At 47.3% G+C, this 18,599-nt stretch overlaps 2 protein-coding genes across 3 annotated transcripts in view; one reads left to right on the top strand and one right to left on the bottom strand.

Moving 5' to 3' along the window:
• Positions 1-15,094, top strand: part of FSIP1 (fibrous sheath interacting protein 1) — a 206,485-nt gene extending 191,391 nt beyond the window's left edge. The window contains exon 13 of one of the 2 annotated variants that reach the window (XM_053224182.1): positions 14,301-15,094. The gene's annotated coding sequence lies outside the window, so the exon portion shown is untranslated. Of the gene's footprint in view, positions 1-2,504; positions 2,759-14,300 lie in introns of those variants that run through there. The other variant, XM_053224185.1, reaches the window with a different exon arrangement.
• On the bottom strand, positions 2,570-18,300 carry THBS1 (thrombospondin 1). The gene is made up of 22 exons (XM_015077695.3): positions 18,103-18,300; positions 17,414-17,509; positions 16,599-17,158; positions 15,586-15,661; positions 15,089-15,288; positions 14,854-14,976; positions 13,848-13,941; positions 12,231-12,404; positions 11,758-11,934; positions 11,287-11,460; positions 10,910-11,037; positions 10,647-10,799; positions 10,054-10,272; positions 9,488-9,595; positions 8,815-8,974; positions 8,583-8,701; positions 7,134-7,368; positions 6,725-6,952; positions 6,283-6,554; positions 5,752-5,849; positions 5,508-5,647; positions 2,570-4,672 (listed from the first exon to the last, which is right to left on the bottom strand). The coding sequence occupies exons 2-22, from the start codon at positions 17,478-17,480 to the stop codon at positions 4,665-4,667; spliced, it is 3,513 nt and encodes a 1,170-aa protein (XP_014933181.2). The 5' UTR covers positions 17,481-17,509; positions 18,103-18,300; the 3' UTR covers positions 2,570-4,664.
• Between the last annotated feature and the right edge of the window lie 299 nt (positions 18,301-18,599).

Genomic DNA, 18,599 nt, shown 5'->3' on the forward strand with positions numbered 1-18,599 from the left:
GATTGCTTATATCACATTTCCTTGACTTTGGAAAATAAACTCTATAGCTATTACATTTAGAGGAATGGATAAGCGATTTCTTTTTTGAGCCTCCTTTTTCAGTTTACATTAAACTAACAATGGTTCATATTGATGTCAATGTGTGACAGTGCGATTTATCTTGACGCTGAGTTTTGTTGGGGGAGGGTACCAGCAGATGTTAAAGTCGTGCTGTTGGACGCTCCTAAAAATGACACATGCATTGTAAAATTTGGGTCAGGGGAGGGGTGTTATGGGTAGGAATTTGCAGTAGTGACAGAGAGGAGCCATTTTTGCCCATCAAACTTTATGAAGAGCTCAGGTTTCTAAATCTCTGTGCTTCTGGTATTTGAGTGTGTGCAGTGGGGCTGGTTGGGGGGGGAGTTTTGTTGGGGGTGGTGAGAGCTTATGGCTTTCTAATGTGTTTCTGCAAACGGTATTTGAGGCATACTGAGCTTTTCTGTTACAGGAGTTTAAGAGAAGGGAAGGAATACAGAATGATCTCAAGTAATGGATTTTTTTCATGAAAAGAGGTGACACAGTTCATTCCTTAGCATGTCAGCTGAAGGTACTTCTAACAAGGATTGGTAAGCTAAATTTAGAATATAATTCAGATGAGATCAGGTGCATTCAAGGGATACAATATAATTCAACTCAAAGGCTCCAGAATTTTTTAAAAAAATGTTACCTTGATAGGGAAAGTGTTCTTATTAAAAATCAGTGTTCTTATTTTAAGGTTCCCTCTAGACCTGATTCTTTCCCCCAGAACAAGATCGAGAAGAAAAACTATGAAAGAGCAAGAGCTAGCTCCTATTAGAAACAAATTTAGGATCTTAAAATTGAAGTTTTTTGCTATGACTTCTCAGGAAAACTACCCGCACCACCTTTATTGTAAATCCCCACAGGACCAAAAGTTTATTGCCCTTTAATCCAATTGTCTCTAAAACACATGATCATAAACTCTCTTAGCAGGAAAACTCTCTTAGCACCCTGATGGCATAATCTTAGTTCTTAACAAGCCTTTTATTTCCGTACAATCTACCGATTTGAAGGTCAGTCTCAGAGTAAACATGAAGGATACCTGGGAAAATAGCTCCCGTTCCTGGACACTTTTTGTGTCCTATCAGGATCTTTACAGTTCCTGTAGGTTTTCTCCTTAAAAAGTGAATTGGGACTGCCTGAGGGGCTCAGTTAAGCGCGTCAGATTCTCGATCTCAGCTCAGTCTTGATCTCAGGGTCATGAGTTCAGGCCCCGCATTGGGCTCCACGTTGGACCTGGAGTCTACTTTAAAAAAAAAAAAAAAAAAGTGAATTAGAATTCTCTCCTAAGACTTGCCATGTTTATGCTCCTCTGAGAAGGGATGATGTCCTGTTTCAAAGAATTATCTTTCAGATCAGTTTTCCAAACTCTGTAGCCCTTTTTGATATCTTATAGTTCTTTATTCTTTACCTAGGCACCATGAAATGATTTGGTAATTTATACTTCTGTATGATTATGCTGCCTTAGATGGGAGAAGTGTTTTTTTTTTTCTTTTAATGTTTACGTATTTTTGAGAGAGACAGAGACAGAATGCGAGTGGGTTAGGGGCAGAGAGAGAGGGAGACACAGAATCTGAAGCAGGCTCCAGGCTCTGAGCTGTCAGCAGAGAGCTTGACCAGGGGCTTGAACTCACAGACCACGAGATCGTGACCTGAGCCGAAGTCAGACGCTCAACTGACTGAGCCACCCAGGTGCCCCGGGGGAAGTGTTTTTAGAATGAGATGGAAAATCAACAAGAATCTGTCTCAGCCAGTCATGTGTGGTGTTTCATGGACCCCCAAAGCCAGACCTTTAACCTACGCACAAGATTTCTGATTGTACTTGTTATTAAAACTGGAAATTAGTCAATATTTTGCTTTCATTGTTAGCTCACCCATACTCAAGTTCTGCTTATTGTAATGCTTTGGTCTTCTCTTTAAAAACTTGATACTTGATGTGTATTTTTTGGATTTCTTCCAAATCCTTTTAGTCCTGTTTTTGACCAAAGGTAAATTCATCTTCTGACAGGGGATGTCTATAAAGTTTGGCCCAATTTGGTAATGACGGTTCCTCCCTCATTCGCACTTCTAACGCTTCTCGACAACATGTAATTGTGTGCTACCTATCCAGTGCCGTCATGCATGGGCCAGAAAATGTAGCCGTGAGCATTGTGTGCGCCTCGCTTATATTTTTTTCCCTTTGTTTTCATTGTTCTTTTTAGAAACAGAACTGTACTCTGAAATGGACTCAACGTTTAATTACCTTTCTAAAACATAAAATTGTATCCTATTGGGGTCCACCTTTTGAGTCCTTGCTTTGTTTTTAATAGGGCAGGCTAATGTTTTGTTCTGATGCCACAAATGCAGCAAATGTGTTTTCCAAGCAAATCAGTCACCTTCAATTGGATAGAAACTGTCAATGTTACTAATATTTACTGTAATGTCTTGTGTATGTTGTATTGGTTTAGGAATGGAGTTTACCCACACCTCATAACAAAGCCAGTAGAGAATAAATAAACATGGATACAGTAAGTATAAATATAAATTTCCATATGATTTATTGTTCCTTGTACGTAACAGTAATATACAAACTTACACTGCTTTTAGAATGTAAAATGGATAAAAATGTGTACAAAAAAAGCACATTCCTAGAAAAAGGTATTGGTAAATAGTAAAAACTGGGGGGTAACAAGCGAAAAACAAATCAAAAACAAAACAAGAACCCCAACAATTCTTCAATTCAGTGTGCAAACATTTTATAAAAATAGAAATACTAACTCTACAGGCAGTATTTCCTGATAAATTATTTAAATAGCGTATCTACACAATCTGAGATCTATTCCAAAGGCAATGAGAAAATAATTTATAAAAATAAAGCAATGGTATATAAGATAGAAAAAACATAACTTTCAGAAAATGTATTTAACATTTCAATGCTATTTCCTTATTGGGAATACTTTTCTGCAAAGAGTTTTTATACTATGTACAACATTGACTTTTTTTTTAAGGTACTACAGTAGCTTTAAGTTTGTAAGACACTTAAACTCTTTCTGCTTGATCCAAAAATTCTTTACTCAGTCACACAACAAATGAGGTAATATTTGTATATAAGTTTCACCTTTTTTTTTTTTTCTTTCCTCTTTTGGAAAAATGACAAAGTGTAGATGCTTTTCGTCTCCCTGGAAATAGGCACAAGGGATAGGGTACAACAGTATTAAAGGACTCTTGGCTTTCTTTTTCAAAGTTACAAACACTAGCAAATGGGCAACCGATTCCACTTGAAAAGACAAAAAAATCCCAAATCATTCACTCTGAGCACAAAGCAAAGAGCAGCCTGCTCTGCTGATTTTCCTTGTGCCGTTCTTGTGAGAGATTTGCTGATAAATCTCCACTACCTGCTGTCAAACACTTTCCACGTGAAACCTAGATTCCAGGTAGAACAGAGTTAATAAATAATCTGTATTTACAATCTTACAGTCATGAAGACTCCTAACGAAGATGATCCAGATAGTCCTTACGCTTCTTCCTGTTCCATGAATAGTCTTTCAGACAGATCCTCCAAAGTAAAAAATAAATATTTTATATTGTAAAGTGTTTGTAAAACAAAAAAAACCCAAAAAAACAAAAAACAAAAAAGCCAAAAAAAAAAAAAACCCAAAAAACCAAAAACTACAGTCTAAGATAGTTGGAAAACTCCATGACACTCAAGAAAAAAAGAGAAAAGGAATGTTTTAGTTGAGAATTTTGTGCCTTTCTAACCATAAAAATACAAGCCCGGCTGCCCGTCTCTTTGGAGGCAGCCCGGTGCTGAGATGGTAGGTTTTGTTATTTTCCTGCTACATCTGCACAAGCTACATCTGGAATAAAACCGACAATTTCATGGTAACCAGGCAGTGGCAGCCAGCACAGCCTTACAATGGTTTAGTTCTCATTCCCTAGTTTGGTCACTGCAGGTGATGTCTAAGGGATGGGGTTCTGGGAGGGAGTCCCAAAGCCAGTCTTTCCCTCCCCTCCCTGCTTCTATTTAAGTGCCTATGTACGCGGTTAATCAGCTAACACTGGTCAGCATCATGAAATCCAGCAAGTCTTTCCATCCCCTGAAAATGATTTAGTACCGAACATGTAACAGCTCCACCTTTTCTTCATACAATCATCTCTTGGGGCCCTGCCCTCCCTGTAGGGCTTTGGCCCCTGCTCCTCCTCTTTCTAAGGGTCAAGCATGGTGGTTTGCCAATTCTAGTGAGCCCTCCCTTCTCCCACACGCCTGAAAACGCTTTGGAGTCCACTGCTCAGAGATGGCCTCACGCTAGCACCCTACCCTGACAAAAACAGAGTGGGGCAGCCACCTGCCCACTGATGCGGGGGATGCTTTTGCTTTTTGGAAAGCAAACCAAAGTAATTATTTCTGTTCTTGGAAGATTGTCTTTGCATTCAGAGGCTGTATGCTGAGTCTGATTTGGAAAACGGCATTTTCTTGAGGCAAGTCCCATATCCTAGGAGTCCACAATGATACGCAAGCAGAGAAAAGGCAGGGAGGAGTGATCCTAGGGGTTTTCTTAAGCCCGTGGTTCCAGAAGGTGCAACACCAGCATTGGTTAGGATCAGTCTTTTGATCAACAGTTGGATGATTAGGAATCTGTTCAATAAACAAACACATAAATAGATAAGCCAATTCATTCATGAAGGCACTAGCGTTAACAGTTAACAAATGAATCTTAGCGTAGCTCTACTTTAATACTGACAAAAGCTTAAGACTGTCAACTTATTAAATGTTAATGAGCTTGATGGAGCAGGACCTTCCAGGGTGTATGTACACTATGCTTTCTAAAGCCTTCAGTGTTTAGGGAGTGTTCCACGTTCAGACTCAAAGATTATGTCATAATTTAAATCTGGAGTAAAATCGGTCTTTTTACTGACTGATCCTGATAGGCATCAGGTCTTGGCCCAGTAAACATTAGATATTGTGTGGTAGGCCCAGCACTGGACTTGAGGCTCAAGTAAGCACAGAGAGAAAAAGACTAAAAATAAACTGAGGTTCTAGTGAGAATTAATTGAGCCCATCAGTCTGACGGTAGTATACCCTTTCTACCCTTAGACACAAGGAAAGGCTGGGCAGGCCCTCTTATGCTCGAATGTTGGGAATAAGACTAAGTAGTGTGTAAGGCACAGAAACAGGTCAAACTTGAAAGTAGTATTCATGGGGTCCAAACTGTACACCAGTTTGTCCACAGTTTATATTTCTACTGGGAATGAGAGCACAGAGACTGCTACGCAAACTGAGGTTCTTAAGGAGTCCAGATTTCATAAGCCACAGCCTATAGGCCTTGTTTTTATCGTGGTCTTCAACAGCAAAATAGAAATAACCCAGTCCCTAAAACCGTCTTTTAAACAGATGCTCCCATAATGGGCACTCTCAATACTAGTCTTAATTAGAGATGTCGAACGTGGGTTCACTGTATCATTGCTCCTACCTCTGCATTCGTATTTCAGGTCGGAGAAGAACACCATTTCTTGAGAGAAGACAAACAACCCCAGTCTACCTCCAGCATAGGTTTTGTCGTAGATGGGTCCTGAGTCAGCCATGATTTTCTTCCCTTCGTACATCACCACTCTGCAGGGAAGAGAAAATCTCGTTAGTGACACTCCTGATTTTTGGCTGCCTCCTCCTTCCCCATCAGTGTGTGACTAAGTGAAATGTAATCAACACCATCTTACCTAATGAAACCCGTCTTTGGTCGGTGGCTGAGACGCCATCTGTAGGCAGTGAAATCTTTCCAGCCTATGTGACGAGGGTCATGCCACAGAGTGCGCACCTGAAGGAAAAGGAAAAGGTTGAAACATGGCTGAATCAAGATTTCTATTTCATTCTATAGGAAGGAGTACTTGAAGGGTACCAAATGGGCCTAAATTAGAGGGCTGCAATGTTGGATTTTTTCCAAGACCTTTCATTTGATGTGTGGCCTTGAATCAAGGAATCATGATGTGTTTCCTTGAAACACAGGAAGCAGAAAGAGGAAGGAAAGTTTTGTTTGAAGAGGCTGAAAGGGTCTTTGGATTTGAAGGGAATTCTTGGTTACAGGGAGCTCCCCTCCCAGAGGCCGCCATTTGGTTTTTACAAAGCAAAACTTAATGCTGGGGTTGCTGGGGCCGGGAACTTGATATCTAAGGCTGCCTGGGGCTAGTCTTGGCCAAAGCACAGGGTCCCTAGTGCTTGTCCAGCACCTTCCTCGGGGGCCTTGTTCTCACCTGGCCGGGGGTGTTTCCCGTGTGCCACAGGGCGTTCCGTAGGTGCTCGCCTGGCCCTGTTGTGGAGTTCACCACTTTCACAGAAAGGCCAGAGTATCCCTGAGCCCTAGTGGGGTTGGTGTCCCAGTACGACTGGGTGACTTGCTTCCACATCACCACATAAAAGCGGCTGCTAGACTGGTAGCCAAACACAAATCCAGCATAGTCATCATCCCTCTCAGTGTTGATGAAGAAGGTGCCACTGAAGTCCACTGCATTAAACTCATCGTAACCTAGAAAATGAAAATGAAGCCAGATGTGGGTTAACAGCTGCAGCCCTTCAGAAGCTCCTGGGTTACATTCCCAGACATCCATAATACTTCAGGGAGACACCTAAGTGCCAGGTTTTACATTTGCTTCTTTCCCGTGTATGCACTTGTCTTTTGTTTGGAGAACTCCTTACCTACAGCAAGTCCTGGATCGCAGTTGACAGTCTGGACGAGTTCTTTACCCTGATGGCGCACCACCCAGTTAGGGTCATTTTGGGACGTCCCTTTGGGATCTAGAGGAATCATCTGGAATCGGCGGAAATCGGTCTCACTGATATCAATGTTTTCGGGACAGATGTCATCGATGTCTGGCACATTATCATGGTCAAAATCATCTTTGCAAGCATCACCTCGACCGTCACCTAAGGTCAAAAAAGGCAAGAGTTCAGTGGAATTTTGAAATCTTGCTGGTGTCAGAAATTCACTCTCTTGTCTAAGTTGGCATATAGTGTTTTCATCCTCGCAATTATCCATTTGGTTTTGCTTTTATGGTCTCTGAGAGAGCCATGGTGTCAGTCTCTTAAAATGGCTCCCCTAACTCACCGTCAGAATCCTTCTGGTCAGGATTGGGCACGAGTCTGCAGTTGTCCCTATCATCAGGAATGCCATCGTTGTCATCATCATGGTCACAGGCGTCTCCCTTGCCGTCCTTGTCATGGTCAGCCTGGTTAGCATTGGGCACATAGGGACAATTGTCCAGGTTGTTCTGGTGACCATCTTCATCAATATCCTGATTGTTGTCACAGGTGTCTCCGATGCGGTCTGAGTCAGAGTCGAGCTGAAAGAGACAGAAGCCAATGGTAAACTGAGGTATAAGTCATGACTGTTAAAGATGACTTACAGAAGATTCTCCCATGTTTAATATGGCCAGTGGGGTTTCAGGTCTGTAAGTTTCTGCCAGAAGAGAGCCAACCCTTCCAGGAGATTAAATGCTATTAAAGAAATAAAATTTATGGTAAGACCCAAACTCCACAAACAGTGGACCGTCCGTACCATTTGCTCTGCAACGTTATCCCAAAGATCCAGAACTTTATTGTTCTGGCCCCAAAGCTATTTATCCTATTGCTTTTTGTTTTCCAGGACCTCATAAGAATAAGCGCTATGAAGAAAAAGCTCAATCTATCATTTCTATAATCTTATATAATTTTCATTTTTAAAAAGCTGGATTCTGTGGTGCATGGGTGGCTCAGGTCATGATCTCATGGTTCGTTGGGACAGGGCCCCACGTTGGACTCTACACTGACAGCACAAAGCCTGCTTGGGATTCTGTCCCACACTCTGTCCCTCCCCTGCTCGTGCTCTCTCTCTCTCTGTCTCTCTCTCAAAATAAACTTAAAAAAAAATCTGGTTTCTAAGTTTCTACAACAAAGCATTTGAGAAAAGAAATGCCTTAACTTACATTGCTAGAAAATTATGGCCAATTACACATGAAAAGAAATATTTTCAGACATGGAATCTGTTCTGGCTCATGTATATTTGTAGCACTCTCTCACAGAGGTAGAGAACAGAACGATCTGTTTGTCAGTCTTCAAAATTATCTGGCATTGCAAACAGGAATTTGAGCTTTTGCAAGTATTTTTAGTTGGAGGTTTTTTAATAGCCAGATTCTATCCTTAGCCATGAAAATGGTCATTAATTTTTTAAGAATCTTGTTTTCCATCTCAGTCTTAGAAACGATTAACATTACCAGAGTAGTCAGGTTTCTGCTTTGTGTAATTTATGTTGACCCTGGTAGATCACACAAAGTAAGTCACGTGAACCTTACAGAAGACCAAAGTGAAGTTACAAGATGGTCACAGGGAAGACCTCTGGGACTCTGCAAGGAGCTCTCATCAGGCAAACTGTGTATATGAAAATACCATAACTGGGCTAGGAGACCTCAAAGAGCCATGGACACAAAACAGTTTGAACTCTTTAAGTGCTGTTTTCTTAGAAGCCTAACAGGAGCTATTCCAGTACTCTCCTGGGAGGCTGTGCCAGGGGTCCACCTACCTGATCTGGATTGTGTTCCAGGGGGCAGTTGTCACACTGATCGCCCACCCCATCCATATCCGTGTCCCTCTGGTCCACGTTGTAGACGTACTGGCAGTTGTCTCGTTCATTGAGGATACCTGCAGGGAACAGGTGACCAGTAAGGGCTGGAATCTCTAGCCTCTGACGTTTTGATAAGCCACGCCCCCATATCCGGGGCTGCAGAGAAGTAAGATGGCCCCTGGCGCCTTACCATCCCCATCGATGTCAGCAGCACAGGCATCTCCTTCCCCGTTGTTGTCTGTGTCAGCCTGATCTGGGTTGTGGTTGTAGGGGCAGTTGTCACAGCGGTCTCCCACGTCATCCCGGTCATAGTCATACTGAGCTGGGTTATAGTGGAATGGACAGTTGTCCTGAAAAAAAAAAAGGGAGTATTTTACAACACTGTCCATGCAGCCAGCTCCAGCCTCAAACTGTATGTGTTATATACAACTGCAAAAATCTAACATTTTCTACTTCATGATCACTGTAGAAGTTAAAAACCGGAGCATAATGAATGAAAAACAGGTTCTCATTTGTTGTGCGTCAGTGAAATGGAAATATAAGGACACCATCCCCGTTCTTTGTAGGCTGAAATAAATTGTCCTGCAACTCAGGTAAGAATGTGAAACATACCTGGGGAGCAAAGGGTCCTTGTTTATATATTGTCATTTCTTGTTCAAATTGGTGGGGGTGGGGATGGAAGGTCGAGATGAAAAACCAAACCCTCATGTAAATATTCTCTTGGCAATATCTAGGCATTACAACTACCAGCGAATGACTATTAGCTTCTATATACATGTTTGGTTGGTTTTTCCTAGTACATGTACTGAGTTCCATTGAATCCTACTAAGTAGAAGAGAAGGATGACTGGAAAGCATCCTTACCCTGTCATCTGGGATTTTATCATTGTCATCGTCGTCATCACAGGCGTCGCCAATTCCATCCTTGTCATAGTCTTCCTGCCCGGAGTTGGGAAGGTTGGGGCAATTATCCTGGAAAGAAATGACCCACATGACAGCTGTAGACCGTGTGCCCGGCTCTCGGCTCACGCGTGGGGCAGGGCCCCCAGACACAGCACACCGAGAGCAAGTAGACTGCTGCGATCCCTGATGGTGTGTATTTTTTAACAGGAAGACAAGAAATTAAGACAAGAAATTTCCTGGGGGCATAGATCATTTGTAGAAATGCTGTGCGCTTTATGCGTGCTGGGAACGCAAGTCCCGCTCCACTGGCGTCTGGGAGAAACATGACCAACTCTGGAGCACACCAGCCAAAAGGGTCTGCCCTGTGCATGTACTTGGCACCAAGTGACTTCATGTTAAGGATTCGTGCCATTCTGCCTTTGTGTAATTTCATCTGTTGGTTTCATTTGCAAACTTCAGACATTTAAAATTGTGTGGCCTCTTCTGTGGATCAGGGGAATGTGGATTCTTTCAGAGGCAGGCTGTACCTTTTTGCAGTGGTAGGTGGCATTGGCCACGCACACCAGGTCCTCGTTGGGCCAGCCGTCCAGGTCCGTGTCCTCACCGCAGATGATGCCATTGCCTGCGTAGCCGGGCTTGCACTCACAGCGGTACATGGGGTCACTGTAATGGCCCAGGTAGCTGCACTTGGCGTTCTTGTTGCAGTCGTGTGTCCCATCTGTGCAGGGGTTGCGGGGCTTGCATACCTGGGGCGACAACATCCTGATGTGTATATGCAGAGTCTTCGAGAGTCCCCAGATCCTGCTCCTCAGTGAGGAGGAGTGTGGGGTACTCTGTCCCTCCCTCTTCCCTGGCCCCTGTGGGTGTTCCTAGCCCATCAGCTCACAACTTGTTCCAGAGTAGCATTTTCAAACACGACGGACGATTTTTCCCCTGCTGGCTTTACAATGGGGTTGTCCTGTCTTGTTTCTAAAACCTCGACTGGACACTGAGCCTTTTCCCTATTTCTTTGTGGAGGCTATGAAATGCCATGCCCACCTTTCCTGGCGGTTTCAGTGAAGGACACCCCCCCCCCCCCCCCCCCACCACACACACACACTGGTCGTGTGGTCTCGTCTACCTGTTTGTTGGCGGTGGCATATTCCACACCCTGGCCGAAGGGCTGCGGGCCAGTGAAGCGTGGGGGGCAGGGCAGACAGTTATAGCCCGGGTCCGTGTTCTCACACCTGTGCTCCCCGTTGTGGTTGAAGCAGGCGTCAGGTACTTCTTTGCACTATGGGAGAAAATGACAGTTTGCCTACTGTTCAGGGAACGCCGCCCGAGGGGAAGACTGCGAATCCAGCCGTTTTTCTTAATCTAGGCACTCGGCCATTGCTTCCTCACCTCATCGATGTCTTTGCACTGGATGCCATTTCCACTGTAGCCGGGGGGACAAGCACCACATTTCCAGCTGCCATCAGGGTAACTGGTACACTTGACCCCAGCAAAGCAGGGATTGGACAGGCATCCGTCTGGGATGAGAGAGACAGGCAGATGGTGGGTATAAGTGGCTGTTACTGCCACGCTCCTAACAATACGGTGTGAAACACTGTGGGGAACATGTAACTGTTCACTTGTTGAGGGGACTCCGAAACGCCAGGTGGACAGTGTAGTCAAAACACTCAGGGCCATTCACAGCGGGAGCATCCCCTGAATGCTGACCATGGGTGTCAGTTACACAAAAAACCCAGGGTGGTTTTATCCGGGGCCGCATGACTCACCAATTGGACAGTCCTGCTTGTTGCAGATCTGGTTTTCTGTCGCATCACCAACGCAGTCCTTGCCTCCAAACTGGGGTGTGGGGTTGTTGCAGAGCCGGCTACGTGTCTGCACCCCTCCTCCGCAGGTGACAGAACAGATGTCCCACAGTGACCAGGGACCCCAGCCTCCATTGACTGCAAGAAAGTGAACCACATGCCAAAGTGAAGGTCCATTTTCTGACACCTCACCTCTCCTAGAAGACTCTCCTCACTTTGTCCGAGAAAACTCTCCTACTCGGACATAGGAGGACCACGTTTGTGAAGAGGGCCAGTTTGAAATGGTTTTCTGTTTTTTTCTTAAAAGAAGCTGCTGAGCATGCAGGACTTGGCTTCTACTTGTTCCCCAGGAAGTAACCTTTCCCTGCTTCATGGCCTGGCAAACAGGAGGCCATGGGTGCCCGGTCTGCAGGGGTGCGGCACACTCTCACTCACTGGGGCACGCGTCTCTCCTGCAGGCCTTGGTCTCTCGAGCTTCGCCTTCACACGGCTTCCCATTCATCTGGGGGCTAGGGGAATTGCAGAGTCGGATCCTTGTGATCACACCATCACCGCATGTCACAGAACAAGACGACCACGGGGACCAGTGGCTCCAGCCGCCATCCTGTTTAACTAAAATGCAAAGCTGATGGTTACAGGGTGTTTACAAGGGCTCAAGCTCTATGCTCACCATTTGAAATGCATCACCTAGGTGAAATCCTTAAAATAACCCTATCGAGAGCTATTATCCCCAATGTGCAGTTGAGGAAAGAGCCGCAGGGAGGGGAAGCTGTGTTCAGGGGTGCACAGGTGGGCAGAGTTGGGGTTCAGATTCAGACCATCTAGAAACTGTCCCCTTAACCTCTATGCTCTGGAAGCAGACAAGGACAAGTCAGCTCTCCACACTCCTAAGGGGCCACGATGCTCACATCTCTTGTCACACTCCTGAATGTGGCAGGTCCGCGTCTGGACGGAGGAGCCCTCACAGCGGTTGTTGAGGCTGTCACAGGAGCGACCGCGCTGCTGGATTCCGTTGCCACAGGTCACAGAGCAGGAGGTCCACTCAGACCACGGGGACCAGCCATCATCCGCAGAGTCGCTGGCTGCAGAGGAAGCGGGGTCATTTAGTGTGCGATCACCAAGATATGCTGTTGTTTAGACTGTGCTCCTCAGGACCTCCTTCCTTTGCCAGAGGGTGAAAGGCAAGGGGTTTCTTAGGCCAACAGCCAAAAGGTTTACCCCCTGTCATTGTGTTACAGCATCGGGGTCAATGAAGGCTCAGCCTGGGTCAGCACCGCGAAGCCTTCTCCCAGTAGCATATGTTTACCTATTCATGGGGTCTCCTTTCTCAGCATTTCCAGTGGCTTTCCCTTTCCTGACTGAAGAGAGCTTGGTAGGCATTTCTAGTCCCAGGCTTCCAAGACCAGGAGATCTGCAGGCAGCTTATACGAGTCACTTTGGACATCGGGGGAGCCACAGACCATGTGTCTGGCAGGTGAGCTGGAAGCAGCGTAGCTGCTCTTGGCTCTGCCTCCAACTCGGTCATGAGGTTAATCAGTGCGCGGCTCCTCTTACCCTAGCATGTGGGGCCTGCTCTGCGCAGGTTTTCACAAGACAAGGGGTGTGTTTACCAGCCGCCCAGGCACCAGGACTAGGATCGCATGTAGCTGTATCAGACACAGGACCGAGAATTTGTTTCTCTTGCCATCAGCTGGAAGTCTTCCTAGCAATTCCGGACTGAAGTCCAGGACTCACTAGTCTCCAGCTGGCTTTGTTCCCTTGAGCCCACACCTGAAGTGTATGCTGAGCAGAAGCAGTTACCCAAGCCATCATCCCAGTGGCAGTATCGTTAACACAGCCTCGATGAGACTGCTTGTCCTGAGCTGTGGCCAGTGTGGAGTGTATACGTACAGGGGTGTGTGTGTGTGTGTGTGTGTGTGTGTGTGTGTACACGGTGAGTGCTACTTTCCTGCTTTATTTCTTAGTTGTGATGAGGTCATTTTTATGACCTGTACATACTACATTCAATATTGACTCAGCAAAGTGATTAACTTATACTGCCCACAAAAACCAGGGGATAGGGTGTCTGCCGTGGAACAGTATGGTGTCTGGGAGAAGCTCCCAGGGCCCCGAACCTGCTGTCATTCGTAGGCCTCTCTCCTATTCCTGCAGGTAAGACAGATGCAACTTTCGGACCCAATTAAGTCCAAAGCTTGCACTACAGACCGTCTATTTCTCTGCTGAGATTTTTCTTAACTCTAGGCCATCGTGTTGAATTCTAAAAGGCAGCCAATTCAGAGCTAGTGCTGCTACAAATTCATCTCTCCTTGCTTCAGAGCATCAAGTCAAAATTAATAAGCTATACCAAGATCATTATCGCCTCTATGGCAGCCAAGCCATCAGTTAACCAGATGCTGCAGCAAGAAACTGAATTAAAACACACAATGGAAATGGGGGTGGGGCTCTAGTGTCCTGTTCAGCGGTCCAGGGTTTATGGAGAACTGAGCTAGTCACTAAGGAATGGTTATGAGGTTTTAAGAACTTACGCCAACACCGTGGGCAGCATTCTCCATCGGGAACTGTGGCATTGGAGCAGGGCATGATGGGGCAGGACACTTTTTTGCAGATGGTAACAGAGTTCTGGAAGGCAAGAGGGAGAAATGGGTTACTAAGTGTGTGGCAGGCAGAAGTTTATATACTGTAACATTTCAAGATGAAACACGGTCCTGGGTATAAATGCTCTACTGGAAGGACTTTAGTACATCTGTCTGTCCTATTTGTAGCCACCATATTGTGGAGACCATTCTAGTGCTAGCTACTTGTCACTCCATGCCCTAGAGAGGTCTTTCTTGATTGCTACATAGGGGTAGAAGTGATAGCACAAAGAATTCGTCCGAAGGGAACCACTGAACATCAGGAGTCAAGTCTTTCCATCTGTGTCTGAAAATGAACTTAAAACTCAGCCAGGGCTTTTAAATTTTAAAATGTTCTCTTTACAGAGAAGAGATCAGTGAGCATTTTTCCCGCTTCACATACAGATCTGGATTTGTATTTAAGCTTGGCTTTGCTCGGTGAGTCAGGCAAACCCTCCAAGCGGCTTCCGGTGGCACTCGGGACAGCTAGTGACAGACACCGCCAACAGTGCTATCTGAGGTAAGTAGACAGTTACATCCTAACGGTGTCGGGCTAAGTGATTTGAACAACCAGTACTGTACTATGGGAATCTCGGGGTCATTGCTGAATACAGGTCAGGGGCTGGGAAAATAAAAGGAATGTTCCAACCAGGTCTTATTTACCTAACATTCAACACTTAGCCTTTGAACTAAACCAGGCAAGTTAGATCAGATGTCTTAGCAGACTTGTCTTTCAGATACTTGGCCTGGGGTATAATTAAGACTTTGAAAAACATTCTGAGAGTTTCAAGATTTTATAGAGGTCACAACTGCGTCTGGAGAACAATCCACTTTGGTATCAGGCCATCTGGGTATTTCCCTAGAGACTGGCCCCAAACACATGCCATCAATCCGTATTTCAGTCTGTAACGATCCCCACCTGACAGCGACACTCCGTGCAGCTATCAACAGTCCATTCCTCGTTATTCCTGTACTGAACTCCGTTGTGGTAGCAGAGGGGAGGCCTCCTCAGCTCATTGGCCAACTCCTTGTTCTCTTCAGTCTAGAAGGGAGAGAAAGGCCATTAGTGCCCAACTTCATTTTCAGTCACTTGGGGTCACCTGCGATACACCTTCAGCTGCTCATGCTAAAGGGCTGAGGGGAGGGGCACTGACCACTTTGCGGATGCTGTCCTGGAGCGTGGTCACGATGGTGCGCAGGCCCCTCAACTCCAGGACCATGTTGGACAGCTCATCGCAGGAAATGCCACAGATGGCTTGCAGATCCTTTGTCTTGTGGCCAATGTAGTTAGTCCGGATGGCAGGGCTGGAGCCGTTTACCACGTTGTTGTCGAGGGTGAGAAGAACGTTGGTAGCTGCCAAGGAAGAAAGCAATACAATGAGGAAAGTAATGGAAGGTCTTCACACGGCTGCTCTCACCAGCCAGCCCCTGGAGTTCCTACTTGTAAAGACAGGACACCTGGGGTGAAGGACACAGGTGGAGGGGAGGCACATGTATAAAAGGGACCTTCAAGAGTGATCTACACGTAGCTTTTAACCAGGTCATCTGGGGTAATTTAAGCATGACCACCATTACTTAAGTTTCTCAGCTTGGTTTGGGTGGCGCTTCCCCAATTTCCTCATATGCCCCCCCAAAACAGAATGGTACTCACAGCTCGAACAGCCTTTGTTCCTGAGGATGGCTTCTGGTGTGGTTCCGAAGACGAACCTCACATTCTGCAGCACCCCCTGGGGGCAGAGGACACACATTACTTGTCGAGTAGTGTTGAGTGGGGGCGGGGGAAGGGGGCGGGGGATATGGGCGGGAGAGAGGGTTTATGCCAGGAAAAGCACACAAAGGAGGTTCTAACAGTTTGAAAGAGCGCGCTTTAAAGATCACCATGTCAAAATAACACGCCAACATAAACTGCCAAACAACTTCACCATCTTAATTGGGCTTTCTGCCAAGTCTTCAGTATTTTACAAGGAAATCAGTTTTCAGCCCACTTGGATACACAGGAAATGGAATCGGACACCAGGGACAGAGGATATAACGACACTCTCCAGTGTCAAAGAGTGAGATGTGGGAGTTTCAAAGCCCGGGTTGCAAAGATCGAGACGTTTAAGCAAGGAAGAAGCCGTGGCAGCAAATAAGCACTATTTTAACCTTTTTGAGAGCGGCTCCTGGGACTGGCTACATTCCCATGAGGAATCAAATGGCAAAGTGGTAAATAGTGTGCTCACACTACCCATTACGAGCTACATTACGGTTGGTGGAATGCATGTAAAGTAAGCCCTTTCCTTGCGAATAGCATATGAAGGATCTAAGGCTTGAACGGGCAGTTCTAGGAAAACCATTGCTTGCTTCTGTCAGTGGTTTACGAAGTGTGGTCCCCAGAACACCAACATTAGCTTCACTTTGAACTTGTTAGAAATGCAAATGATCAGGCCCCATCGCGGACACACCGAATCTGAATCTCTGCGAGTAGAGTGCTGGGTGCCGCAGTATGTGTTTTAACAAGCGCTCCAGGTGTTTCTGATGCGCCCTGAAGTTTGGGAACCACTGCCTTGGTCCTCCAGTATATTTTCTATACTGGAAACCCTGCCTCTCCTGCTATAGCGCTCCTGACAAGTCAGCTGCCTAGCAGTCGAACCCAAGGACCAGGAACTGGAGAAGAGGCCTCACCTGGAAATTGTCATTGACACCTCCTTTTGCGATGCGGAGTCTGGCAACGTTGGCCAGGTCCCTGGTGAAGATGCTTTGGATGGGGACATCCAGCTCGGCGTTCTCCATCTTCTCACAGTCGATGTACAGCTGGGCCCTGTCCTCCTGCACAAACAGGGTGATGCTCTTCCATTGGCCGGTCGCCAGGAGCGCTTCTTCCACCGACACCACATGCTGCATCCCCTGCACGGTTAGGCTCAGGTCCAGGGTGCCCGCCTTGCCATTGGAGACCACACTGAAAACCTGGCCAGAGTGGTCTTTCCGTTCTATGGCCAGCAGTGTGCCTCGGGTCTTCTTCATCTGCCTCAGGGAGGCCAAGAGAAGGAAGCCTTTCTCTGCCCGCACGGCATCCACCAGGTCTTGGAACTTGTCATCAGGCACAGGGGGGATCAGGTTGGCATCCTCGATGCGGAAAGCTGGGCTGGAAGAGTCAGGACCCTTCACCAGCCGGCGCCCAGAGCCCTTCCGGGCAGCGCCCGTGAGTTCAAAGATGTCGAACACGCTGTTGTCTCCCCCGGATTCTGTTCAACAGAGGACATACAATGAGCCTTCTAGGCTGTGGCCAGGGATGGGGACAAAGGGACAGGGCGAACACTCTGGGCAACCACTGAAAGCACTAAATAAACGCCATGGTCAGAGGAAAACTGCGTTCTGATGTTCAATCAGGGCTCTGGGGAGAAACAGCTAGCAGTGGAGAGCGTGACAGGGAGGCACACGTGGGGTAACCAGCACCTTCTCATCTTCCCCCCCCCCCAAAAGGTGTCATACAGACTCACCTGGAATACGGTTGGAGCCACATACATGCAACAGGAAGAGGACACTGAGTCCCCAGGCCAGCCCCATAGTGGAGCTGTTTGTGCCCAGCAGGGAGCCTGTAACAGGAAATACAGATCCTCAGAGGCAGCCAAGCAGGGAGGGTGGGCAAAAACTGGGGGCTGGGCTTGGGGCCAGGGCCCTGGGGGATCCCCCCTTGGCCCCACATTTGCTGGAATGAGGGACAACAGTATTTACTTTGGACAGGACATCAGAAAGAAAAAGAATCAAGGGGAGGAGACAACGGTTTTAAAGTTTGGGGGTGGCACTGGGGTAAAGACCAACAACTTGGGGACTTTCCCTTGGCAAGTCGAGGGTAAACAGTAGGACAAGGAGCCGCAGTTTCGGGGGTGCAGGGAGGCACAGGGAACTAGAGGTCTAGACGAGTGACAAAAAAGGTGTAGGGAGCAATGGAAGAATCAAAGAAAATCTTGTGGAAGGGGCGTCCTGACGAGTTGGTTTGTGAACCCCAAGCGGGAAAGAATAGCTCTGGAGCCCTTCCACGAGAAAAGTCTCCCATCAGCTGGGAGAGACAGTGGGGAAAGGCGAAGAGGTATGAGATCCGGGGTCCGCGAGGGGCTGAAGCCTCGGAGCTCGAGGTGTCTGGCCAGGGCAGCACCCGGTCCTCGGCGGCCACCTGGGGACTCCTTACCTGTGTGCACACGGGTGCAGCGACCCGGAGCGGCGGCTAGGGAGCAACGACAGGCGGCGAGTCCCGGAGAGGCGCGGGGCGAGCTGGGCGAGCGAGGCGCCCGAGGAGGAGGCGGCCGCCGGAGTCGGAGGCAGCGCCGGAAGGGCTCGCGGGAGCCGGGACTCTGCGGCCGGCTCGAAGGCAGTGGCTGGCGACGCGGCGGAGCGGCGCGCATTTAAAGGCGCGCTCACATTCCTGGGGATTCCTCTGGCCAATGGGAGGCGGCGGGGCAGGAAGCGGGAGGGGGGCCAGTCTGGGTTCCTCTCTCCGCCCCCCGCTGCCTGGCGCATAGCTTTCCAGCTAGAGAGTGAAGGGAGGGGGGAGGCGGGGGTCGGGGCCGAGGAGCGGTGGAACTTCTCAGAAAAATAGGTGCCCGCCCACGCAGCCTTGGCGTACTCGCGCTCGGTACTTTGGATTCTGGAGTCCGGTGTGAGCGCCCCGAGCGGCGACCGGGCTTT

This window comes from Acinonyx jubatus, chromosome B3 (genome assembly GCF_027475565.1).
Source record: "Acinonyx jubatus isolate Ajub_Pintada_27869175 chromosome B3, VMU_Ajub_asm_v1.0, whole genome shotgun sequence".
NCBI lineage: Eukaryota > Metazoa > Chordata > Mammalia > Carnivora > Felidae > Acinonyx > Acinonyx jubatus.

Excerpts from the sequence above, each read along its gene's own strand:
- THBS1 (XM_015077695.3), bottom strand. The coding sequence starts at position 17,480 with ATGGGGCTGGCCTGGGGACTCAGTGTCCTCTTCCTGTTGCATGTATGT. Across the intron at positions 15,662-16,598 it reads GTGTCAATGACAATTTCCAG|GGGGTGCTGCAGAATGTGAG; the intron begins GTGAGGCCTCTT and ends CTCTGCCCCCAG. Across the intron at positions 10,800-10,909 it reads AGTGCAAAGACATCGATGAG|TGCAAAGAAGTACCTGACGC; the intron begins GTGAGGAAGCAA and ends TTTCTCCCATAG.